Below are 20,458 nucleotides of genomic sequence, written 5' to 3'. Positions count from 1 at the left end.
GCTTCCACGCATGCGCAGGACGCATATAGCGCCTGCGCGATCGTCCAGGAGCAGCTGGAGCATCGCACAGACGCTAGTACGCATGCGTGCGCTACGCGCGTGCACGAGGACGCCGCCGGCCCTGTTCCAACCGAACCGGTTGGAACGGGGCAAGAAACCCACCCCTGCTCCAGAGAAGAGACCAGGTAGGTATAGCCAGGAAATGGTTAGGGAGACATCTTTTGCAATTCCTTGACGTAATATATCCAAAGACAAATATTCATCTAAAACCTTGTTTATATTATCTTGTTAATCTTTCATTCATAGCCAACTGATAGAAATAACTAGTTGAGTTTCTACCATATATCAACCAGAAACCAAACAATTTATACCTAGTGGCTTATTGCTGAATAGCAATAGCAATAGCAATAGCAGTTAGACTTATATACCGCTTCATAGGGCTTTCAGCCCTCTCTAAGTGGTTTACAGAGTCAGCATATTGCCCCCAACAACAATCCGGGTCCTCATTTTACCCACCTCAGAAGGATGGAAGGCTGGGTCAACCCTGAGCCGGTGAGATTTGAACAGCCGAACTGCAGAAGTGCAGTCAGCTGAAGTAGCCTGCAGTGCTGCATTTAACCACTGCGCCACCTCTGTGTGTGTAATTCAAACACTCTCTGTGTGTAATTCAACGTTAGGGTTCTAGTAGTTGATTGCCCAACTTACTTTTATCATTTCCAACTAAATGATTTCCTTTCATAACAGCTTAGGAGGAGCAATTGCTTACTCTTACAGTAGGTGCTGTATGACCAGGCAACGGTGCAAGCTCAAATAAATAGGACTATTTTCCAGTGATCACTCAGGAATGACAAGTATGCCAACGGACTGACATACCTGTGGTTGATACCATGGGAATGAAGAAGAAACTAACAATCCTAGTTCTTTGTATCCACTTTCCTTGGTAGTTTATTTTAATTTTTCCTGTGAACACCTACATAATTCCCCGCATTCTTATGTAAGTCGCAAGAATCTCTGTCTAATAAACACACACTGCTTGATAAAAGCCTTACTTGCAGTTATAGGAAAATAAACCTATTTTACATGAGGCCTGTGATAAGAGGATTGTAAAGCAGATAAGAGTTTTCCTATTGTAAAGCAGATACAGTAACTGCAACCAGAACAGAAATTTGGTAGGAATGAAGTTTGGACAACTGAGGATTTATTTCAGATCAAGAAAAGGTACCTGCCCAATAGAACAATTGATGAAGGTAATTAGGTTCCACCACAAAACCGCGGTCGACTAAAGCGCGCTCGACGAAACCGCGTACCTGACGTCATCACAGCGCGACGAAAAAAGCACGCTGTGAGCGGTAAAGCTAAAATTAACGCGTAAACCTAAACCTAACCCCCCCGAAACCTAACCCTAACGCTAAACCTAACGCTAACCCTTAACCTAACCCTAAACCTAACCCTAATGCTTAACCTAACCCTAACCCTTAGCCTAACCCTAACCCTTACCTTTACGTGAATTGGCTTGCTTTAAAAGCGCTTTTTAAAGCACCCTTTTTTCTCCGCGGTCGTATTTGTCGCGCTGCTAATGACGTCAGGTACGCGCTTTAATCGGGCGCGCTTTAGTGGACCGCGGTTTTGTCGTGCCACGGGTAATTAATGTGATGGGGGAAAAATATCTGCTGTGGACATTATGTGTACAAACTGGTCTTTTTTGCAATTTATGACCTGAATAGTTTTAGTCTACAAGTTTATTTTTAAACTGGCTATACGCAATACACCCAGGAATGGGCGGGGGAAATCCTCAGGATAGGCTTTTACATACTACAGAACCCTTTTAGTGCGTGGTGTGTGTGTGTGTTTTTTTTAATCTATCCTTTCTTTTCTTTATATTTTTATTTTGATTTTATTCTGTATTGTAAGCCGCCCGGAGTCCTACGGGATTGCGCGGCATATAAATGTTATTAAATTCAAATTTAGGAATAAAAATAAAGAATATCCACACCATAAGAGTCAAGGTTTAATTTAAATCTATTTAAAGAATACCATGAATTAGGAAAGATGGGATAACAACTGGATCCCAGAGGGAAAAGGTCAAGAGATTGGCTTTTACAAACATTGCCAAGTGGCTTCCTTCGAGCATTCCTCAAGAGAAGAGCTAATCAGACGGACATTCCCTGCCAATTGTAGCTGAGTTTGATCCACCAGCCCCATTTCCACTTCACTGTTATAATCCATGATGCCACAACGCATCTAAGCAAGGCTTCAGATTCCTCAGGGCTTAGCCGAGGAAGGAGAATCAGTAGGTACGGGCGGAGTCTCCTTCTGTACCAGCTCTGGTTCATCTTCACCATCGTGTGGAGGATGGACAAGCACCTTGTCTAAGATGCCAAATTCCTGGGCTTCCACAGGGCTCATGTAACGATCTCTCTCCATTGCAGCCTCTGTAAAGGTAACACATTTTCACATGACCTTGGTGAAATACAGATAATCATTAACTCACAAGTCAGAGGTGGGGTTCCTACCAGTTCGCACCAGTTCGGTAAAACCGGTTCGTCAAATCTACCGAACCGGCTAGAAGAGGTTCCACCAGAAAGCAGGCCACACCTACAGAAGAGGTTCCAAAAAATTTTGAAACCCACCACACACACACACACACACACAAAGAGAAAGAGAAAGAAAGGAAGAAAGAAATAAAGGAAAAAAGAAAGAAAAGGTGTGAGAGAGAGATGAAAGAAAAAAAGGAAAAAGGGACAGAGAGACAAAAGGAAGGAAAGGAAAGAGAGAGAGAGAGAGATAAAGGAAAAAAGAAAGAAAAAGTGAGATGAAAGAAAAAAAGGAAAAAGGGACAGAGAGACAAAAGGAAGGAAAGAGAGAGAGAGAGAGAGAGAGAGAGAGAATACATGGCCGGCAAGCCACTCCCACCAAGTCACATGGCCGGCAAGCCACTCCTACAAAGGAGGCCACACCCACAGAGTAGATTAGGAATTTTTTTGAAACCCACCACTGTCACAAGTACATTTACTAATGTGCCTATATATATATTTACTCCCGTGCAAGGCTTCAAACTAGGGCAGCTGTAGAGAGAGAGAATTTCTTGAGAGGAAAGAAGGGGAAAGGAGAACTTTGTTGCAGAAAAGGCATCTCTCCCAAACCATGAAATTCACCTAGGTGCCAAGCAAAAGACAGATGGAAGGGGGTGTGCTGAAGAGCTCCTGTCCTATCACACTGCAATCTGAAAACGTTGGCTTTTAGCAATAGCAATAGCAGTTAGACTTGTATACCGCTTCATAGGGCTTTCAGCCCTCCCTAAGCGGTTTACAGAGTCAGCATATCACCCCCAACAACAATCCGGGTCCTCATTTTACCCACCTCGGAAGGATGGAAGGCTGAGTCAACCTTTGAGCCGGTGAGATTAGAACTGCTGAACTGCAGATAACAGTCAGCTGAATTGGCCTGCAGTACTGCACCCTAACCACTGCGCCACCTCGGCTCTTTTAAAAGTGGGAAACAATCTAGGCAGGAGGTTGGCCTTCCTATACTTAGCTACTTGCAACTGCTCCTAACTAAGACATAGGCCTGGCTTTCTTCCCCCCCCCCCCCCCCCCGCCTTCTTGCAGTGTTGACTGCTGGTTCAGGGGAATGAAAGTGCTCACCAATCACGTCCAGGTTCTGCTTGGTGTGTTTGGCATAGATGACATTGATCTGTTTCTTCAGTTTGAGGATTTCCTCAGCTTGGATGGCAATGTCTGTAGCTTGGCCCTGTAAGTGGAAGCAGACAGATATTTCCTTTGAAGTTCTGTCTGGCTGTCGTTTGTGAACGAGCAAGGAGGGGGGTCAGAACAGAGCCCAATCCAACAAAATGCATTTTTAATGTGAATAAAAGCAAAGTTTTACATTTAGGCAGGAAAGATCAAAATACAAGTACAGATTAGGCGAGACTTGGCTCAAAAACAGTAGCTATGAGATGGACCTTGGCGTCCTAGCGGACGATCATTTGAATATGAGCCTGCAATGTGCAGCAGCAGCCAAAATAGCTAATACAATTCTGGGTTGTATAAACAGAGGCATAGAATCAAGATCACGTGAAGTATTAGTGCCACTTTACAAAACCCTAGTAAGGCCACATCTGTAATACTGCAACCAGTTTTAAGTCACCATATTACAAAAAAAAGATGTTGAGACTGGAAAAACGTTCAGAGAAGAGGAACTGAGATGATCAAAGGCCTGGAGACTAAACCATATCAAGAACAACTGCAGCTTTGGGGTCTGGCTAGTCTAAAGAAAAGAAGAATTAGGGGTGACATGAGAGCAGTATTTCAGTGTTTGTGGGGCTGCCACAAAGAAGAGAGGGTCAAATTATTCTCCAAAGTACCAGAGGGCAGGACAGGAAATAATGGTTGGAAACTGATAAGAGAGAGAAGCAACCTGAAATTAAGGAGAAACTTCCTAACAGCGAGGACAGTTAAACCAATGGAACAGCTTGCCTTCAGAAATCGTGGCTACTCCATCACTGGAAGGTTTTAAGAAGAGACTGGGCAGTCACTTGTCCGAGATGATATAGGTTCTCTGCTTGAGCAGGGGGGCTGGGTTAGTTTGAAGTTTTATTTTATTTATATGCCACCCTATTCCCTATAGCAGTGATGGCGAACCTATGACACGCGTGTCAGTGCTGACACGCGTAGCCATTTGGGGTGACACGCACAGGATTTCATGCGATTCATCCTCGGCTCCTGCACGGCCGCCGAGGATGAAAGAATCTGTGCTGGAGGAACGGGGGGGGGGGCGGGACGTGTGATCTCCCCGCCCACACTCACTTACTGTATCGCCGCCGCCCCTTTCTGAGCACAGGGGCTGCTGGTAAGGCGTGCGTGCGCACACACGTCATCAGCGCGGCGAGGGAGGACCCGCAGGAGAGGAGCGCGGGAACAGTGCGTGCCTCTCTCCAGTCAGGCCAGCACAGAGAGTCTACTCCTGGGACTGTCGGTTACGACCGCACCACAGCAGGGAACAGCGGAGTGCCAACGGAACTGTGAGCGCCATTAGCAGCAACTATTGGGGTGCCAATAGTTTAAGGGTAACTCCATTCTTAAATTTATGAAAGGCTCTACAAATTTAAACTCTGCAAGTTTGAGCATTGCTCACTCCATAGCTCAGCATGCAAAAGCGCTTAATGAGGGAGAATTTATTAAAGAAACTCTCCTAAGATGTGCGCCAGTTCTATTTCACGATATGCAGAATAAAGATGCAATTATTAAGAGAATATCTGAGTTCTCTTGGGGCGGGCTGGAGCGGCATGTTGATGAGGACGTGGAGCTGGAAGCAGCCGACTCCACAGCCCTGGTTCACGGCACCCCAAACAAGTTCAATAATATCAAGGGCAACATACAAAATCGACTGATGAACAAAGAAGTTACTAAGCAGGTATGTTAAATAATTGTTTTTGGTTTATTAAATACAATTATATATTGCAATTATACATTTTTGTAGTTTAAACTATAAATTGCGCAAAATATGTTTTTGTCGAAGTGACACACAACGCGAGTTATGCTCGATTTTTTGCCGATTTTTGACACACCACGCCAAAAAGGTTGCCCATCACTGCCCTATAGGGACTCAGGACGGCGAACAACTCAAACGGGAAAGGGAACATACAAATACGAGACAGACATTTAAAATAACCAACAACCACACCTGTCGAGAGGGGAAGGGAGCTCATCAACCCCAGGCCTGCCGACACAGCCAGGTTTTGACGGCTTTTCGGAAGGCCTGGAGAAGGTGAGGGTCCGAATCTCTGCGGGGAGTTCGTTCCAAAGGGCCGGAGCCGCCACAGAGAAGGCCCTCCCTGGGTGGTAGCCATTGGCCGGTAGACGGAACCCGGAGGAGGCCGACCCTGTGTGATCTAATGGGCCTGTGGGAGGTAATTGGCAGCAGGCGGTCTCTCAAGTACCCAGGTCCAGTACCATGAAGGGCTTTATAAGTGACGACTAGCGCCTTGAAGCGTATCCGGCGACCGATCGGTAACCAGTGCAGCTCGCGGAGGATAGGTGTAACGTGGGTGTACCGAGGTGCACCCACAATCGCTCGCGCGGCTGCATTCTGGACGAGCTGAAGTCTCCGAATGCTCTTCAAGGGCTGCCCCAGGGCAGTCACTTGTCTGAGATGATATAGGTTCTCTGCTTGAGCAGGGGGCTGGAGTAGAAGACCTCCAAGGTCCCTTTCAGCTCTATTCTATTCTATTCTAAAGTGCAGATTATAATCACAATGGTTACGTGGGGATATACAGACATCTCTCATTGGAAGCAGCAAGACCAAACTTACCCGGGCGCCACCGGAGGGCTGATGGATCATAATGCGGGAGTTGGGTAGGGAATGGCGCATTCCTGGTGATCCTGCCGCCAGCAGTAGAGAGCCCATACTGGCTGCCTGTCCCACACACCATGTGCAAATAGGGTTCAGGATGTACTGCATGGTGTCATAAATAGCTAATCCTGATGTCACTGCACCACCTACAGAGAGAACAAAGTTTATTCCATTATGGTGATTCTCAGATAAGGATAGGACAGCCTTAGTCATCTAAATTTTCAAAAATAAAAAACAAAAAACCTGAGCATTTTTGAAGATAGCTAAGAAAACGTACAAGCAGAATATAGGGTTCCACCACAAAACCGCAGTTGACAAAAGCGCGTACGTGACGTCATCACAGCGCGACGAAAACATCGCGCTGTGATCGGTAAATGTAAAATTAAAGTTGAAAACCTTACCGTAACCCCCCCCAAACCTAACCCTAACCCTAACCCTTAACCTAACCCTAAACCTAACCCTAACCCTTAACCTAACGCTAAACCTAACGCTAACCCTTAACCTAACACTAAGCGTAACCCTAACGCTTAACGTAATCCTAAACCTAACCCTAACCCTTAACCTAACCCTAAACCTAACCCTAACCCTTAACCTAACGCTAAATGTAACCGTAAACCTAACCCTTACCTTTATGTGAATCGGCTTGCTTTAATTTATTTTTATTTCAATGTTTAATTTTTTTTGTCGCGCTGTGATGACGTCACGTACGTGCTTTCACCGAGCGCGCTTTTGTCGACCGCGGTTTTGACGGGTCACGGAATATAGGTAGTTCCCAACTTACAACCACAACGGGGACTGGAACTTTCTTCATTAAGCAAGGTGGTCATTAAGTGAGTCGCACTCACAATTTTTGCCACACTTATCAAATAAATAACCATGGTTAAGTAAATCTAGCTTCTCTCTTTGACCTTGTCACAACGGCAATCACTTGACCCTAGGATACTGTAGCCATCCTAAATATATGCCGGCTGCCCCAAATTTTGATCATGCGATCATGACTATGATGAAGACCAGTTCCCCCCCTTTTTTTAGTGTTGTTGTAACTTCTAAATGTTCACTAAACAAACAAACAAACAAGTCAAGGGCTATTTGTAAAGGAAAGCATAGTGAGGAAAGATTGTGACAATTAAATACATGCGTCAGCGTTCCAAGTATCATGTAGAATTACAATCAGAGTCCAAGGCAAAACGATCCTTAAAGTTCCAATTTAATAAAGCAGACATCTTAGCACATTGCTGTGTTAATCCCAATTCTGGAAATGACATCAGAATCCCACCCAGTTGAAAGGTCATGATCTTGTCCCCACACCCACAATCCGTCACATGGTCCAATCTCCTTCTTCCATGCTGGCGTCTCCACCCAGCTGCTTCCGGTCAGGTGTAAAAGTGCGGAGACAAAAGATGACCTTGGCTTCTAGTAAAGAATGATAACAATACATTCCACAATCCTACTCCCGTCTATTCCCCCCTCCCATCAACTATACTAATGAAACAGCATAATGAAATAAGAGAAAGTGTGGCAGGCCAAAATTCTAAAAGGAATATAATTGCAGGCTTGACAACATGCTTGCCTTGAAACACGGCTGGGTTTGTACAAGACGCCAGGCTGAAAAGACGTTAGTTTATGGCTTCTGTGTCCTCTACAAAACCAACCAATGTGATTAGTTTATGGCATGGTATAGCTATTATTAAATCTTGGGGAGCGATGACTTGTACACAGAAAGCTGAGCATTTCCAATCTCAGCTTCACAATTTTTCTGCGGCAAGAAGTCTGCACTCTAAAGCAGAACAGGAAACACAAGATCGTAGTGGATTCACTTCTTTTGACTCAAATACAACAGACTGGAAGCAGACAGTAATGGGGAAGTACTCTTTAAAAAAAATAGGGAGAAATTAAAACAGATGACAATTGTTGGTGTTTCCATCACAGGGATCCCTGCCATGCTGGGAACACTGTTGTGACTCAGCAGTTTGGCTGAGAGTTCTTTCGGGATCAAGATTCATTGAGATTGAGTTTATTTGTATGCCGCCTTTCTCCGGGAGGGACTCAGGGCAGCGAACAACTCAGAAAGGGGAAAGGGGACACAAACACAATACACGTAATTAATACACAAGAGTCATACAGCCATACAGTCGAGAGGGGAGGGGAACTCATCAACCCCAGGCCTGCCGGCACAGCCAGGTTTTGACGGCTTTCCGGAAGGCCTGGAGAGAGGTGAGGTCCGAATCTCCACGGGGAGTTCATTCCAAAGGGCCGGAGCTGCTACAGAGAAGGCCCTCCCCCGGGTGGTAGCCAGATGGCATTGGCTGGTGGACGGAACCCGGAGGAGGCCGACCAGCTGGGAGTGGTTAGAAGCAAGTTTGGAGATAAAAGGACGGATGCTGCCACGCCCCAGTTGCTGGAGTCAACGTTCCTTCGTGTGTTCCGTGTTTGGTAAAAGATTTGTGGATTACTAATCGCGATTTAGGCCTGTTACACTTGGACAAGTGCTTTGGTGTTTTCATGTAAAACTGATCCGTGGAGACGGTGAAAGAACTGCAGCATTTGTAAGAGCTTTTGTTTTGAATTCTTATCAGAGATTTATGTTGGTGGCGCAGTGGTTAAATGCAGCACTGCAGGCTACTTCAGCTGACTGCAGTTCAGCAGTTCGGCTGTTCAAATCCCACTAGGCTCAAGGTTGACTCAGCCTTCCATCCTTCCGAGGTGGGTAAAATGAGGACCCGGATTGTTGTTGGGGGCGATATGCTGACTCTGTAAACCGCTTAGAGAGAGCTGAAAGCCCTATGAAGCGGTACATAAGTCTAACTATTGCTATTGCTATTTTCTGGGCTCGAAGCCAGTTTGAACTGAAAACTGATAAAAAAGCCTTCCTTTTTAAGTTGCCTGCCTGCGTTTGTTAACGAGCCGTCAAAAGGGGGGTGGGGGGGGGGTCAGAACAGAAAACGTTAATTAAAATTTGTAAACTGTGTTGACTAAAGGTGACTTTGCCCAATTTGGCAATCTTCAAATGGATTACATCCCAGCCAGTATGACCAGTGGTGGTTGAGATACAGCAAGAGTTGTAAGTCAGCACACCTGGAGGGCATTATGTTGGAAAGCAACTTAACACGATGGGGTTGCTAGCAAGGGGGAGAATGCATTCCTCTGTAGCACCTTCAATTTGAACATCACATTGAACATTACCTGGGCTGTTTATGTACATATGAATGGGCTTCTTGTTGCTTTCTGACTGCAAGAAAAGCAGCTGTGCGATGACCAAGCTTGCAATACCATCATCAATCTGTATAGAGATCACATAAAGCAATGGATTATAGCATGAGTAGTAAATTCAATTTCCCAGGTTTTTGTGTTCTCACCAAATCAATCCCTCTAAAGCAGTGTTTCTCAACCATGGAGACTTTAAGTCCCGTGGACTTCAACTCCCAGAATTCCCCCAGCCAGCTCTGCTGGCTGGGGGATTCTTGGAGTTGAAGTCCACGGGACTTAAAGTCACCAAGGTTGAGAAACACTGCTCTAAAGAGACACAAGTTTTCAAGATGGTTGATTTGATTTGATTTGATTGATTTGATTTTATTATATTTACATGCCGCCCTTTCCCCCCGAAGGGGACTCAGGGCGGCTCACAATTCAAATCAGGGAAGGGGGGTACAGACAAAAAATAAAAACGAAACATAACAATGCATAATTTAAAAACACACAACAGTCATACCATTCGAGACGGGGGCAACAGCTCTTTAGCCCCAGGCCTGTCGGAACAGCCAGGTTTTAAGGGCTTTGCGGAAGGCCTGGAGGGTGGTGAGGGTTCGAATCTCCACGGGGAGTTCGTTCCAGAGGGTCGGAGCAGCCACAGAGAAGGCTCTCCTCCGGGTAGTCGCCAGTCGACACTGGCCGGCGGATGGAATTCGGAGGAGGCCTAATCTGTGGGATCTAATCGGTCTAGTGGAGGTGATTGGCAGCAGGTGGTCTCTCAAGTACCCAGGTCCAATACCATGGTGGCCCAGATTTGGGCTTTCAAAGGCAAACGTTGCTTTGTTTAAAATTCAAGAGACATTTTAAAAAGTGAATAATTGGAAATCAATTATCTAAGGAAAGCATGTACTTAAGAGCTTAAAAAAATTAATGTGGCTAAAAATACTCCATACCCTGCATTATATATGCTTATACAAAACTTTTTAAGTCTGCATAATTTCCTCTGGATTTGCTAGTTATGGAATAGCCTAAGAGTTGTCTGTTGGTGTAAGGAAGATTTCTCGGTACTCAGAATTCAGCAAGCATCACCCACACCTTTTCCATTTATGAATAGTAGAAACCTTTTCTTCCGTATAAGCAAATTCCTCAAAATAACTGGAAAAATGAAACAATACCAAAACAGGAAGAAGTTAATCGAAAAATAATGGACTGTGCTGAAATGAGTAAACTGAAATTAGAGAACAAGAGGACGAGCAATTTTATAAGATATGGGACTTTGTTTTATCAGTGGCTGGGGAAAAAAACTTGGAGATGAAAAATGTTTTACTCATGTTTTAACTGAAGGAGTTAAATGATAACACAATTATGCTGTGAAATAGATTAACCACGATACAATGAAAAACCGATACATTTATGAATGGAATACTTTAGAATTTTTTGATTAAGATTAAGATTAAGATTTAGTTTATTTGTATGCCGCCCTTCTCAGGGAGGGACTCAGGGCGGCGAACAACTCAAAAGGGGAAAAGGGGATACAAACACAATACACGTAATTAAAATACACAAGAGTCATACAACCATACGAGAGGGGAGGGGAACTCATCAACCCCAGGCCTGCCGGCACAGCCAGGTTTTGACGGCTTTCCGGAAGGCCTGGAGAGAGGTGAGGGTCCGAATCTCCGCGGGGAGTTCGTTCCAAAGGGCCAGAGCTGCGACAGAGAAGGCCCTCCCCCGGGTGGTAGCCAGATGGCATTGGCTGGTGGACGGAACCCGGAGGAGGCCTACCCTGTGCGATCTAACGGGTCTTTGGGAGGTAATTGGCAGCAGGCGGTCTCTCAAGTACCCAGATCCAATACCATGAAGGGCTTTATAAGTTACGACTAGCACTTTGAAGCATATCCGGAGACCGATCGGTAGCCAGTGCAGCTCGCGGAGGATAGGTGTAACGTGGGTGTACCGAGGTGCACCCACAATCGCTCGCGCGGCTGCGTTCTGGACGAGTTGAAGTCTCCGAATGCTCTTCAAGGGCTGCCCCATGTAGAGCGCATTTTGCTTTAAAAAGGATAACAATGATTTTATGTATACTTGATAGAGGATTGGTGATATAATGTATAACCTTAAGAACATATCACAATGATATCTTGTTGTTGATAAATAATTTTAATAAGGGAATAATTAAAAATTGGTATATATATGTAGCGACTATTTAGAATATTTTGTTGAAAAATGAAGTAATAAGATTTCCGTTTGAAGGTATGAGGTACAAGGATAACAATGAACATAAGCATACCTGATAGTTGATTGGTGGAATTATGTGTAATTGAAAATAGTGATATATAAATATAAATGGTTGGTAAAAAAATTTTTTCTTTCACATGGGGATTATATAAAGGTATTCTGTTATCAAACAGACAATCAAGAATGTAAGGGAATTATGATTTATTGGGAAAAAAATAATACTAATTGCAATTGAACATATACTGTACAATGAAAGTGAGGTATTTTGTTATACTAGATGAAAAATCTGTGATGGTAAATGTTATTCGAGAATATGGATGTTAAAACACTTGTAACCAAACGACATGCTGTATGTGATGATGCTTTTTTTCCCTTTGTTTTTTTCTTTTGTTTTTTTTAATTGTTGTGTGTATGTTGTCGTCTGTGTAATAAAAATAAAAATTTATATTAAAATATATATATATTGGACAGTCTGGTCTTACTGCCTACTGTGGAAATATTTTATAGACTTACCGGTCCCATCACACAGACAATGCGCTCTCTCAGAAGGCGAGAGTAGATGTCATAAGCTCTTTCACCACGGCCCTGAAACAGACTAAAAGTCAGAACAAGTACACTCCAAATACAAGAATGGAGACGGATTCTGATATTCTGCAAGAGGATTCTGGCACTACCTCAAATAAAACTGTTTGCTGCTCAGGTTAACTGAGGTAAGATACTTCACATAGAATTAGAATTAATCAGCCCTGAAAGTTATCAATGGAGCTATGTATAAAGGAGTTGAAAGGTTAAATGATCAAAACAGAACTTTTGAACTATCAAGGATTCTTTTTTTTTCCTAGAAATTTTTTTTATTTTCCATTTTCATAGCATATAATCACATGTATACTATTACATAGTCGATATCATGTTGTATTATTAAGTAATTACATCAATTCATCTTACCATCAACTACCAAAGAGGGAAAAAAACCAGTTATTGGTTCTTCTGCTCTCCATACACCATATTTATACCTTATCCGACACTTTCTTCCCCTCTCTCCTCCCCCTTTCTACATCCTTTCTTCCCTCCATCATTTTCTACTCTACTTCCCCTTCCTTTCTCCTTCTCCTCTCTCCCCTTACCACTCCTCCTTATACACCTCATCTTCCCCCCTCACCCTCTCTCCTGTCCCTCTCTTCCTATCTTTCTTCTCTCCTCTGCTTCCCACTCTTCTACATCCTGTCTTCCCTCCATCCTTTTCTACTCTACTTCCCCTTCCTTTCTCCTTCTCCTCTCTCCCCTTACCACTCCTCCTTATACATCTCATCTTCCCTCTTCACCCTCTCTCCTGTCCCCCTCTTCCTATCTTTCTTCTCTCCTCTGCTTCCCACTCTTCTACATCCTGTCTTCCCTCCATCCTTTTCTACTCTACTTCCCCTTCCTTTCTCCTTCTCCTCTCTCCCCTTACCACTCCTCCTTATACACCTCATCTTCCCCCCTCACCCTCTCTCCTGTCCCTCTCTTCCTATCTTTCTTCTCTCCTCTGCTTCCCACTCTTCTACATCCTGTCTTCCCTCCATCCTTTTCTACTCTACTTCCCCTTCCTTTCTCTTTCTCCTCTCTCCCCTTACCACTCCTCCTTATAGACCTCATCTTCCCCCCTCACCCTCTCTCCTGTCCCTCTCTTCCTATCTTTCTTCTCTCCTCTGCTTCCCACTCTTCTACATCCTGTCTTCCCTCCATCCTTTTCTACTCTACTTCCCCTTCCTTTCTCCTTCTCCTCTCTCCCCTTACCACTCCTCCTTATACACCTCATCTTCCCCCCTCACCCTCTCTCCTGTCCCTCTCTTCCTATCTTTCTTCTCTCCTCTGCTTCCCACTCTTCTACATCCTGTCTTCCCTCCATCCTTTTCTACTCTACTTCCCCTTCCTTTCTCTTTCTCCTCTCTCCCCTTACCACTCCTCCTTATACACCTCATCTTCCCCCCTCACCCTCTCTCCTGTCCCTCTCTTCCTATCTTTCTTCTCTCCTCTGCTTCCCACTCTTCTACATCCTGTCTTCCCTCCATCCTTTTCTACTCTACTTCCCCTTCCTTTCTCTTTCTCCTCTCTCCCCTTACCACTCCTCCTTATACACCTCATCTTCCCCCCTCACCCTCTCTCCTGTCCCTCTCTTCCTATCTTTCTTCTCTCCTCTGCTTCCCACTCTTCTACATCCTGTCTTCCCTCCATCCTTTTCTACTCTACTTCCCCTTCCTTTCTCCTTCTCCTCTCTCCCCTTACCACTCCTCCTTATAGACCTCATCTTCCCCCCCTCACCCTCTCTCCTGTCCCTCTCTTCCTATCTTTCTTCTCTCCTCTGCTTCCCACTCTTCTACATCCTGTCTTCCCTCCATCCTTTTCTACTCTACTTCCCCTTCCTTTCTCTTTCTCCTCTCTCCCCTTACCACTCCTCCTTATACACCTCATCTTCCCCCCTCACCCTCTCTCCTGTCCCTCTCTTCCTATCTTTCTTCTCTCCTCTGCTTCCCACTCTTCTACATCCTGTCTTCCCTCCATCCTTTTCTACTCTACTTCCCCTTCCTTTCTCTTTCTCCTCTCTCCCCTTACCACTCCTCCTTATACACCTCATCTTCCCCCCTCACCCTCTCTCCTGTCCCTCTCTTCCTATCTTTCTTCTCTCCTCTGCTTCCCACTCTTCTACATCCTGTCTTCCCTCCATCCTTTTCTACTCTACTTCCCCTTCCTTTCTCCTTCTCCTCTCTCCCCTTACCACTCCTCCTTGTACACCTCAACTTCCCCCTTCCCCCTCTCTCCTATCCCTCTCTTCCTATCTTTCTTCTCTCCTCTGCTTCCCACTCTTCCTCTAACTATCAAGGATTCTTAAGCAGAGTTAGTACATTTTCGGTCATCTTGGTAACTGGATGTTTCATTCATGACTCTTCTTTTCATAACTGTGAAAGGCAACAGAAGGCAAAATATATAGGCAATAATTTATCTCATCATTCAGTAAGGAACAGTTCATCAAGGAATATAAAAGGAATTCGACTGACAGATCTAACTGCAATAATGAATTTTCTGAAAAGTTTTCAAGTTAGTTCTCCATTAATTTTGCCTTGATGTGTCCACACCATGCTTCAACTCTTCCCCTTTTTAGAGTTTCGAGTTTCATTTTATTTATATGCCGCCCTATTCCCAGTGGGACTCAGGGCGGCGCACAAAACCCAAGGAGGGGAAGGAAAACACAAAACTACACAAAAAGTACAGGGCATATAAAAACAACCAACAGCCACACGATTCGAGAGGGGAAGGGAACTCATCGACCCCAGGCCTGCCGACACAGCCAGGTTTTAACGGCTTTTCGGAAGGCCTGGAGAGAGGTGAGGGTCCGAATCTCTGCGAGGAGCTCGTTCCAAAGGGCCGGAGCCGCCACAGAGAAGGCCCTCCCCCAGGTCGTGGCCAGATGACATTGGCTAGTAGACGGAACGCGGAGGAGGCCTAATCTGTGTGATCTAATGGGTCTGTGGGAGGTAATTGGCAGCAGGCGGTCTCTCAAGTACCCAGGTCCAATACCATGAAGGGCTTTATAAGTGACGACTAGCACCTTGAAGCGTATCCGGAGACCAATCGGTAACCAGTGCAGCTCGCGGAGGATAGGTGTAACGTGGGTGTACCGAGGTTTTTCCCAATGACTTACCATGTGCCTGAAGTTAAATGCTACCTGTTAAATGCTATAGAGCCAAGGTGGCGCAGTGGTTAAATGCAGCACTGCAGGCTACTGCTAGATCAGCAGGTCAGCGGTTCAAATCTCACCGGCTCAGGGTTGACTCAGCCTTCCATCCTTCCGAGGTGGGTAAAATGAGGACCCAGATTGTTGGGGGCAATATGCTGACTCTCTGTAAACCGCTTAGAGAGGCCTGAAAGGCCTATGAAGCGGTATATAAGTCTACTGCTATTGCTATTGCTATATTACCTGCCAAAAGAAAATAGTCTAGTTTCCTGCCTGCTTCCTTTATCATATTTAGAAAATGATACCCACTTACCGTCTGTTCCACTACAATAGGGATGAGAGGAATGTAACTCCGGGGAGTTTGATGGAGCTTCCGGGACAAAAAGAGCCGGTGGCATCCCAGCCGTATCGGGTGCTAGGAAGAAGAGTGAGTAGTTAAAATACATTGTCATTTGTCTACCATTTTTGATCTATCATCTCAGACTGGTCCTCATTCCTAGTTGGGTCCTTTTCTCAAAAGTTGTTAACAAAAAAACTTACCACCTGCCGCCTCTATCTACAGGTATATACAAAGACAAATTCACATCCATGGTAGTGGATCTGGCTATTTGAGAGACCGCCTTCTGCCAATTACCTCCCTGCGTCCCATCAGATCGCATAGAGTTGGCCTCCTCCGTATTCCATCCGCCAGTCAGTTCCGACTGGCGACTACTCGGAGGAGAGCCTTCTCTGTTGCGGCTCCGACGCTATGGAATAATCTCCCCGTGGAGATCTGTACCCTCACCACCGTCCAGGCCTTCCGCACAGCCCTCAAGATCTGGCTAGCCCGTCAGGCCTGGGGATAAGTTTTACTTTCGCCCCTCCCGAATGTTGAGTGAATGTTGTGTTTTACTGTTTAATTTATCTTTGTTCACATTTTTTTTTTGTATTTGTCCTACACTCCCCTTCCCTTTTATTGTAAGCCGCCCTGAGTCCCCTCAGGGAAAAGGGCGGCCTATAAATGTACAATAAATACAAATACAAATACAAAATCCTGAAAGTAAGGGGAGCAAAATACCATGCCTGAGTGAAAAGGCTTCAAAGAGCTAAGCAAAAAATTAGTTCACTGGATTGTTTTTACTTAGAAAGCTTAATGCGCTGTTTTAAATCAATTTATTTGCCACCTGACTTGCCAAAGTAACTCTAACCTATCCGTATAACTCTGTCCTACTATCTAGAAGGGCAGAAAGGTATTTTTTTGAGAAGGATGACAGCGTATAAAATCAGACAGACGTACTGTAAGAATAATCTGACATGATTCAGAAGTACATCAAATTACATCAAATCTGACATGATTCAGAAGTACATCAAATTACATCAAATCTGACATGATTCAGAAGTACATCAAATTACTCCCATAATTTTCATGGCCTTTCGCAAAGCCATTAAAACCTGGCTTTTCCAGCAGGCCTTCTGATTGGGTGTTTGTTGTGTTCCTTTTTTAACTTCGTGTGTCTTACTGTTTTTTAAGTTCTTTTAATCTTTTATTCTGTAAGCCGCCCGGAGTCCCCCGGGATTGGGCGGCATAGAAATCTAATAAACTCAATTCAAATTCAATTCAATTCTCACCTGCACAGTGACAGGTGAGAAAAGGCAGTCTTAAGTAGGAAATATTGTCATTCTATCTGCATAATGCTCAACCTCTAATCACATTGTATCCTTGGAAGAGGTGTAATTTCAAGACAGGAAATAAAATACTTTCTTGCACCCTATGACCAAATGCTGCCACAAAAAGCAAGAGATTAAACAAAACTACAGAAAGCTGCAGGGAAAAAAGTATGCACCCGTTTTTATAATATGTAACCCAGCATAAATTGGAATAGGACTATACCCATCCAGTGTATTTGACTACGGGGGCAGGGGGTGGGTTGGAGTGGGAAATTCTGGGAGTTGAAGTCCGGACATCTTCAAGTTGCCAAGGTTGAGAAACACTGATTCTATATATATATATATATATATATTTATTATGTTTTCATTCTATACAATCACATATTTACTGTGCTTGATCAGGGCATATAACATTGAGTAATAAACACGGCCTTCACTTATATAGAAAATGCCCTCTACAATACAAACCCAATATACCACCTTGGCCCACCATACACCCTCTTTCAACCCCCTCCAACTTTCATTCTTCCTTCTCACACACCCCTCTACGCCTACTTCCCCTCCCCTTCTTTCTAACCTTAACCCTATCACTCCCTCTAATCCATTCCCTCCCTCCCTTCTCCTCCTCCTCTCTCTCACCCTCTCCACCCTCCTTCTTCTTTCACTTTCCTTCGGTCTATTTCTATTATCTTCCAGTATATTCGGTTTGTTCTATTTTCGCACTAACATTGAAAAGCCACAGTATACAAATGCAATCATGGAATTTAACACATATTGTATTTCCCCCCTCCCCCCTCCCCCCAAATCCCCACCTCCCTTCCCTCCCCCCGACTTCCCAGAGAAACACTGATTCTATCTGCATAATGATCAACCTCTAATCACATTGTATCCTTGGAAGATGTGTAATTTTAAGACAGGAAATAAAATACTTTTTTGCACCCTATGACCAAACGCTGCCAACAAAAAGCGAGAGATTAAACAAAACTACAGAAAGCTGCAGGGGAAAAGTATGCACCCGTTTTTATAACATGTAATACATATTACATATGTATTGTAATACACATTACAATATGTACATATTATATATGTAATATATAAAATTGGAATAGGACTATACCCATCCAGTGTATTTTTACTACGGGGGGCAGGGGGTGGGTTGGAGTGGGAAAAGATCCATTTCCTATCCTGCTTCTGATTTTCAGAAAGTATTCTGACCAGTAATACTTGGAAAGCAGTTGTTGGGGAAAGTGAGATTTGGTGGGTTTAAATGCGTATATGCAATTATTTAAATGCCTTTTCTTATTTCCCAGAATACTTCGATAAGTCTAAGAAGGGGGGATGCCTCGCACCAAATATCTTTATCTCCCACTCCAACCCCCCCGCCCCGGGTCATTGCCAACTGCGACCCGCCCCCGCAAAGCCTTCTACACGTGCATTTATGCGCTCACCACTATTCTCTGCAGCATTCTGCCCCGGATGATCTTTCTTTCGATGCTTCCCACGTGTTGGGAAGTGGGGCGGAGTATAATCGCAAACCGTCGCATGCGCCGCCGTCGCGATGTATGATGGGAAATGTAGTGCCGGGATGGCTAGAGGCTAATGCAGGTTGCTTAAGCCAGTGTTTCTCAACCTTGGCGACTTTAAGTCCTGTGGACTTCAACTCCCAGAATCTGGCTGGGGGATTCTGGGAGTTGAAGTCCACAGGACTTAAAGTCGCCAAGGTTGAGAAACACTGGCTTAAGCTCGCTTTTTCGCCGACTTCCCTTTGCAAGAGAGCCTTTCGCTTATTCGCAGATAGCAATAGCAATAGCAATAGCAGTAGACTTATATACCGCTTCATAGGCCTTTCAGGCCTCTCTAAGCGGTTTACAGAGTCAGCATATTGCCCCCAACAACAATCTGGGTCTTCATTTTACCCACCTCGGAAGGATGGAAGGCTGAGTCAACCCTGAGCCGGTGAGATTTGAACCGCTGACCTGCTGATCTAGCAGTAGCCTGCAGTGCTGCATTTAACCACTGCGCCACCTTGGCTCTTCTAAGAGCAGACGTGGATAGGGGCCTCCAGGTTCTCGCGCACGTGTTGATCTGTCTTCATTCGTAGAATTTATTTATTGTAATAATAATGTAGGAAGTTTATCACCCAGCCCTCTCCCAGAAAAAAAATGAAATATCCTAGGAAATATTGAAAAAGGCAGAATATTTCTCTGGATGTGAAAAGGAAGAAACATGTTTTAAAAGACAGAATAGCTGCCTGTACTTTCCTGCCCATCCCCACTTTTGTCAATGGGCCATTAAGGAGGCCAAGGTGGTCCCTTTACATAATAAAGGCTTCTCCCCTTCAGCTCCATGGGGGGATGGGATTAAAGCATGATAATATTGGCCCCAACTGACCACATGGCATCTGAGAACTCAACCAAACCTGGATTCAAAACGCAGCCTAGAGAGTTGCCCCCTGCATGGCCCCATGGGAGTCTGACAACCAATCAGAATACATTTCTTACACAGGAACAGGGAGCAGAGAGGTGGGACTGAACAGGTTATAAAAAGCCTAGCAAGCCCCTCCCTCAGCCCTTCTCTTCTTCTCCACCAACATTGAAGCATGTGATCACCTTTCCTGTTCAGGGCTCAAGCCATGTGGTCCTGTCCACCAATAAACCATCTTTCCAAGCAGCCTCCATGTCTCCAGTGTCTTTTTCCCCAGAAGGACATTTCTTTCATCAGTAATATTTGCTTTATAGAAAGGGCATTTAACGTGTATCGGCAAACATGAGCCATTATATGCATGGTTACTGAACTCAAAAGTAAAAGTGCAAGAGGATCGATAGAAGGGATCGCAATCTTTCTTGTGTTGTTCCTCTTCTCACAATAAGTAACCGTATCTGGGGTCTCTTGCACACAATATTTTCCTTACAAAGGTTGTTTATTCCACAATAATGGTCACACCCAGAAAATGCAAATATTACTTGTTAGGTGTACCTGCTAGCAGAAACTGCAGAAGCGTTCCGTGAGGACCCGACAGGGCATTTGCAAGTAACTTGGTCCTCGTTCCTAAAAAATTAACTGCACCTCTGAATATTTTCAATTAGACCCAGAAAGCAGCTACCAATCCATGCTGTTGTTTCAACAAGTGATGACATCACATTCCTGTATGATCTCTCTCTTCTTCAACTAAGGGTGCAGCTGGTTTACCAACCAACACGATAAAAGGTCAGCCTTGCCACAAATGCTATGTGGCTGTCTACCAAAAATGCCAGATCGGAGAAAAAACTGTTCTCTAAGTGGAAATTTAGCCCTTTCCAAAATAGACAAGATTCCTTGAAC

General features: G+C 44.5%; 1 protein-coding gene across 1 annotated transcript; it reads right to left on the bottom strand.

The window, feature by feature from the left end:
- Nucleotides 1-1,988: 1,988 nt before the first annotated feature.
- On the bottom strand, nucleotides 1,989-18,660 carry CLPP (caseinolytic mitochondrial matrix peptidase proteolytic subunit). The gene is made up of 7 exons (XM_087710985.1): nucleotides 18,586-18,660; nucleotides 15,804-15,905; nucleotides 12,292-12,363; nucleotides 9,535-9,631; nucleotides 6,310-6,497; nucleotides 3,645-3,750; nucleotides 1,989-2,432 (listed from the first exon to the last, which is right to left on the bottom strand). Exons 1-7 carry the CDS (start codon nucleotides 18,601-18,603, stop codon nucleotides 2,263-2,265), a joined length of 753 nt encoding a protein of 250 aa, XP_087567111.1. The 5' UTR covers nucleotides 18,604-18,660; the 3' UTR covers nucleotides 1,989-2,262.
- Nucleotides 18,661-20,458: the final 1,798 nt, after the last annotated feature.

The sequence above is a fragment of the Thamnophis sirtalis genome, unplaced genomic scaffold, assembly GCF_051295495.1.
Source record: "Thamnophis sirtalis isolate CommonGarterSnake01/CBP01778 unplaced genomic scaffold, rThaSir2_p1.2 scaffold_3, whole genome shotgun sequence".
Lineage (NCBI taxonomy): Eukaryota > Metazoa > Chordata > Lepidosauria > Squamata > Natricidae > Thamnophis > Thamnophis sirtalis.
This window is presented reverse-complemented; position numbering and strand designations above follow the sequence as displayed.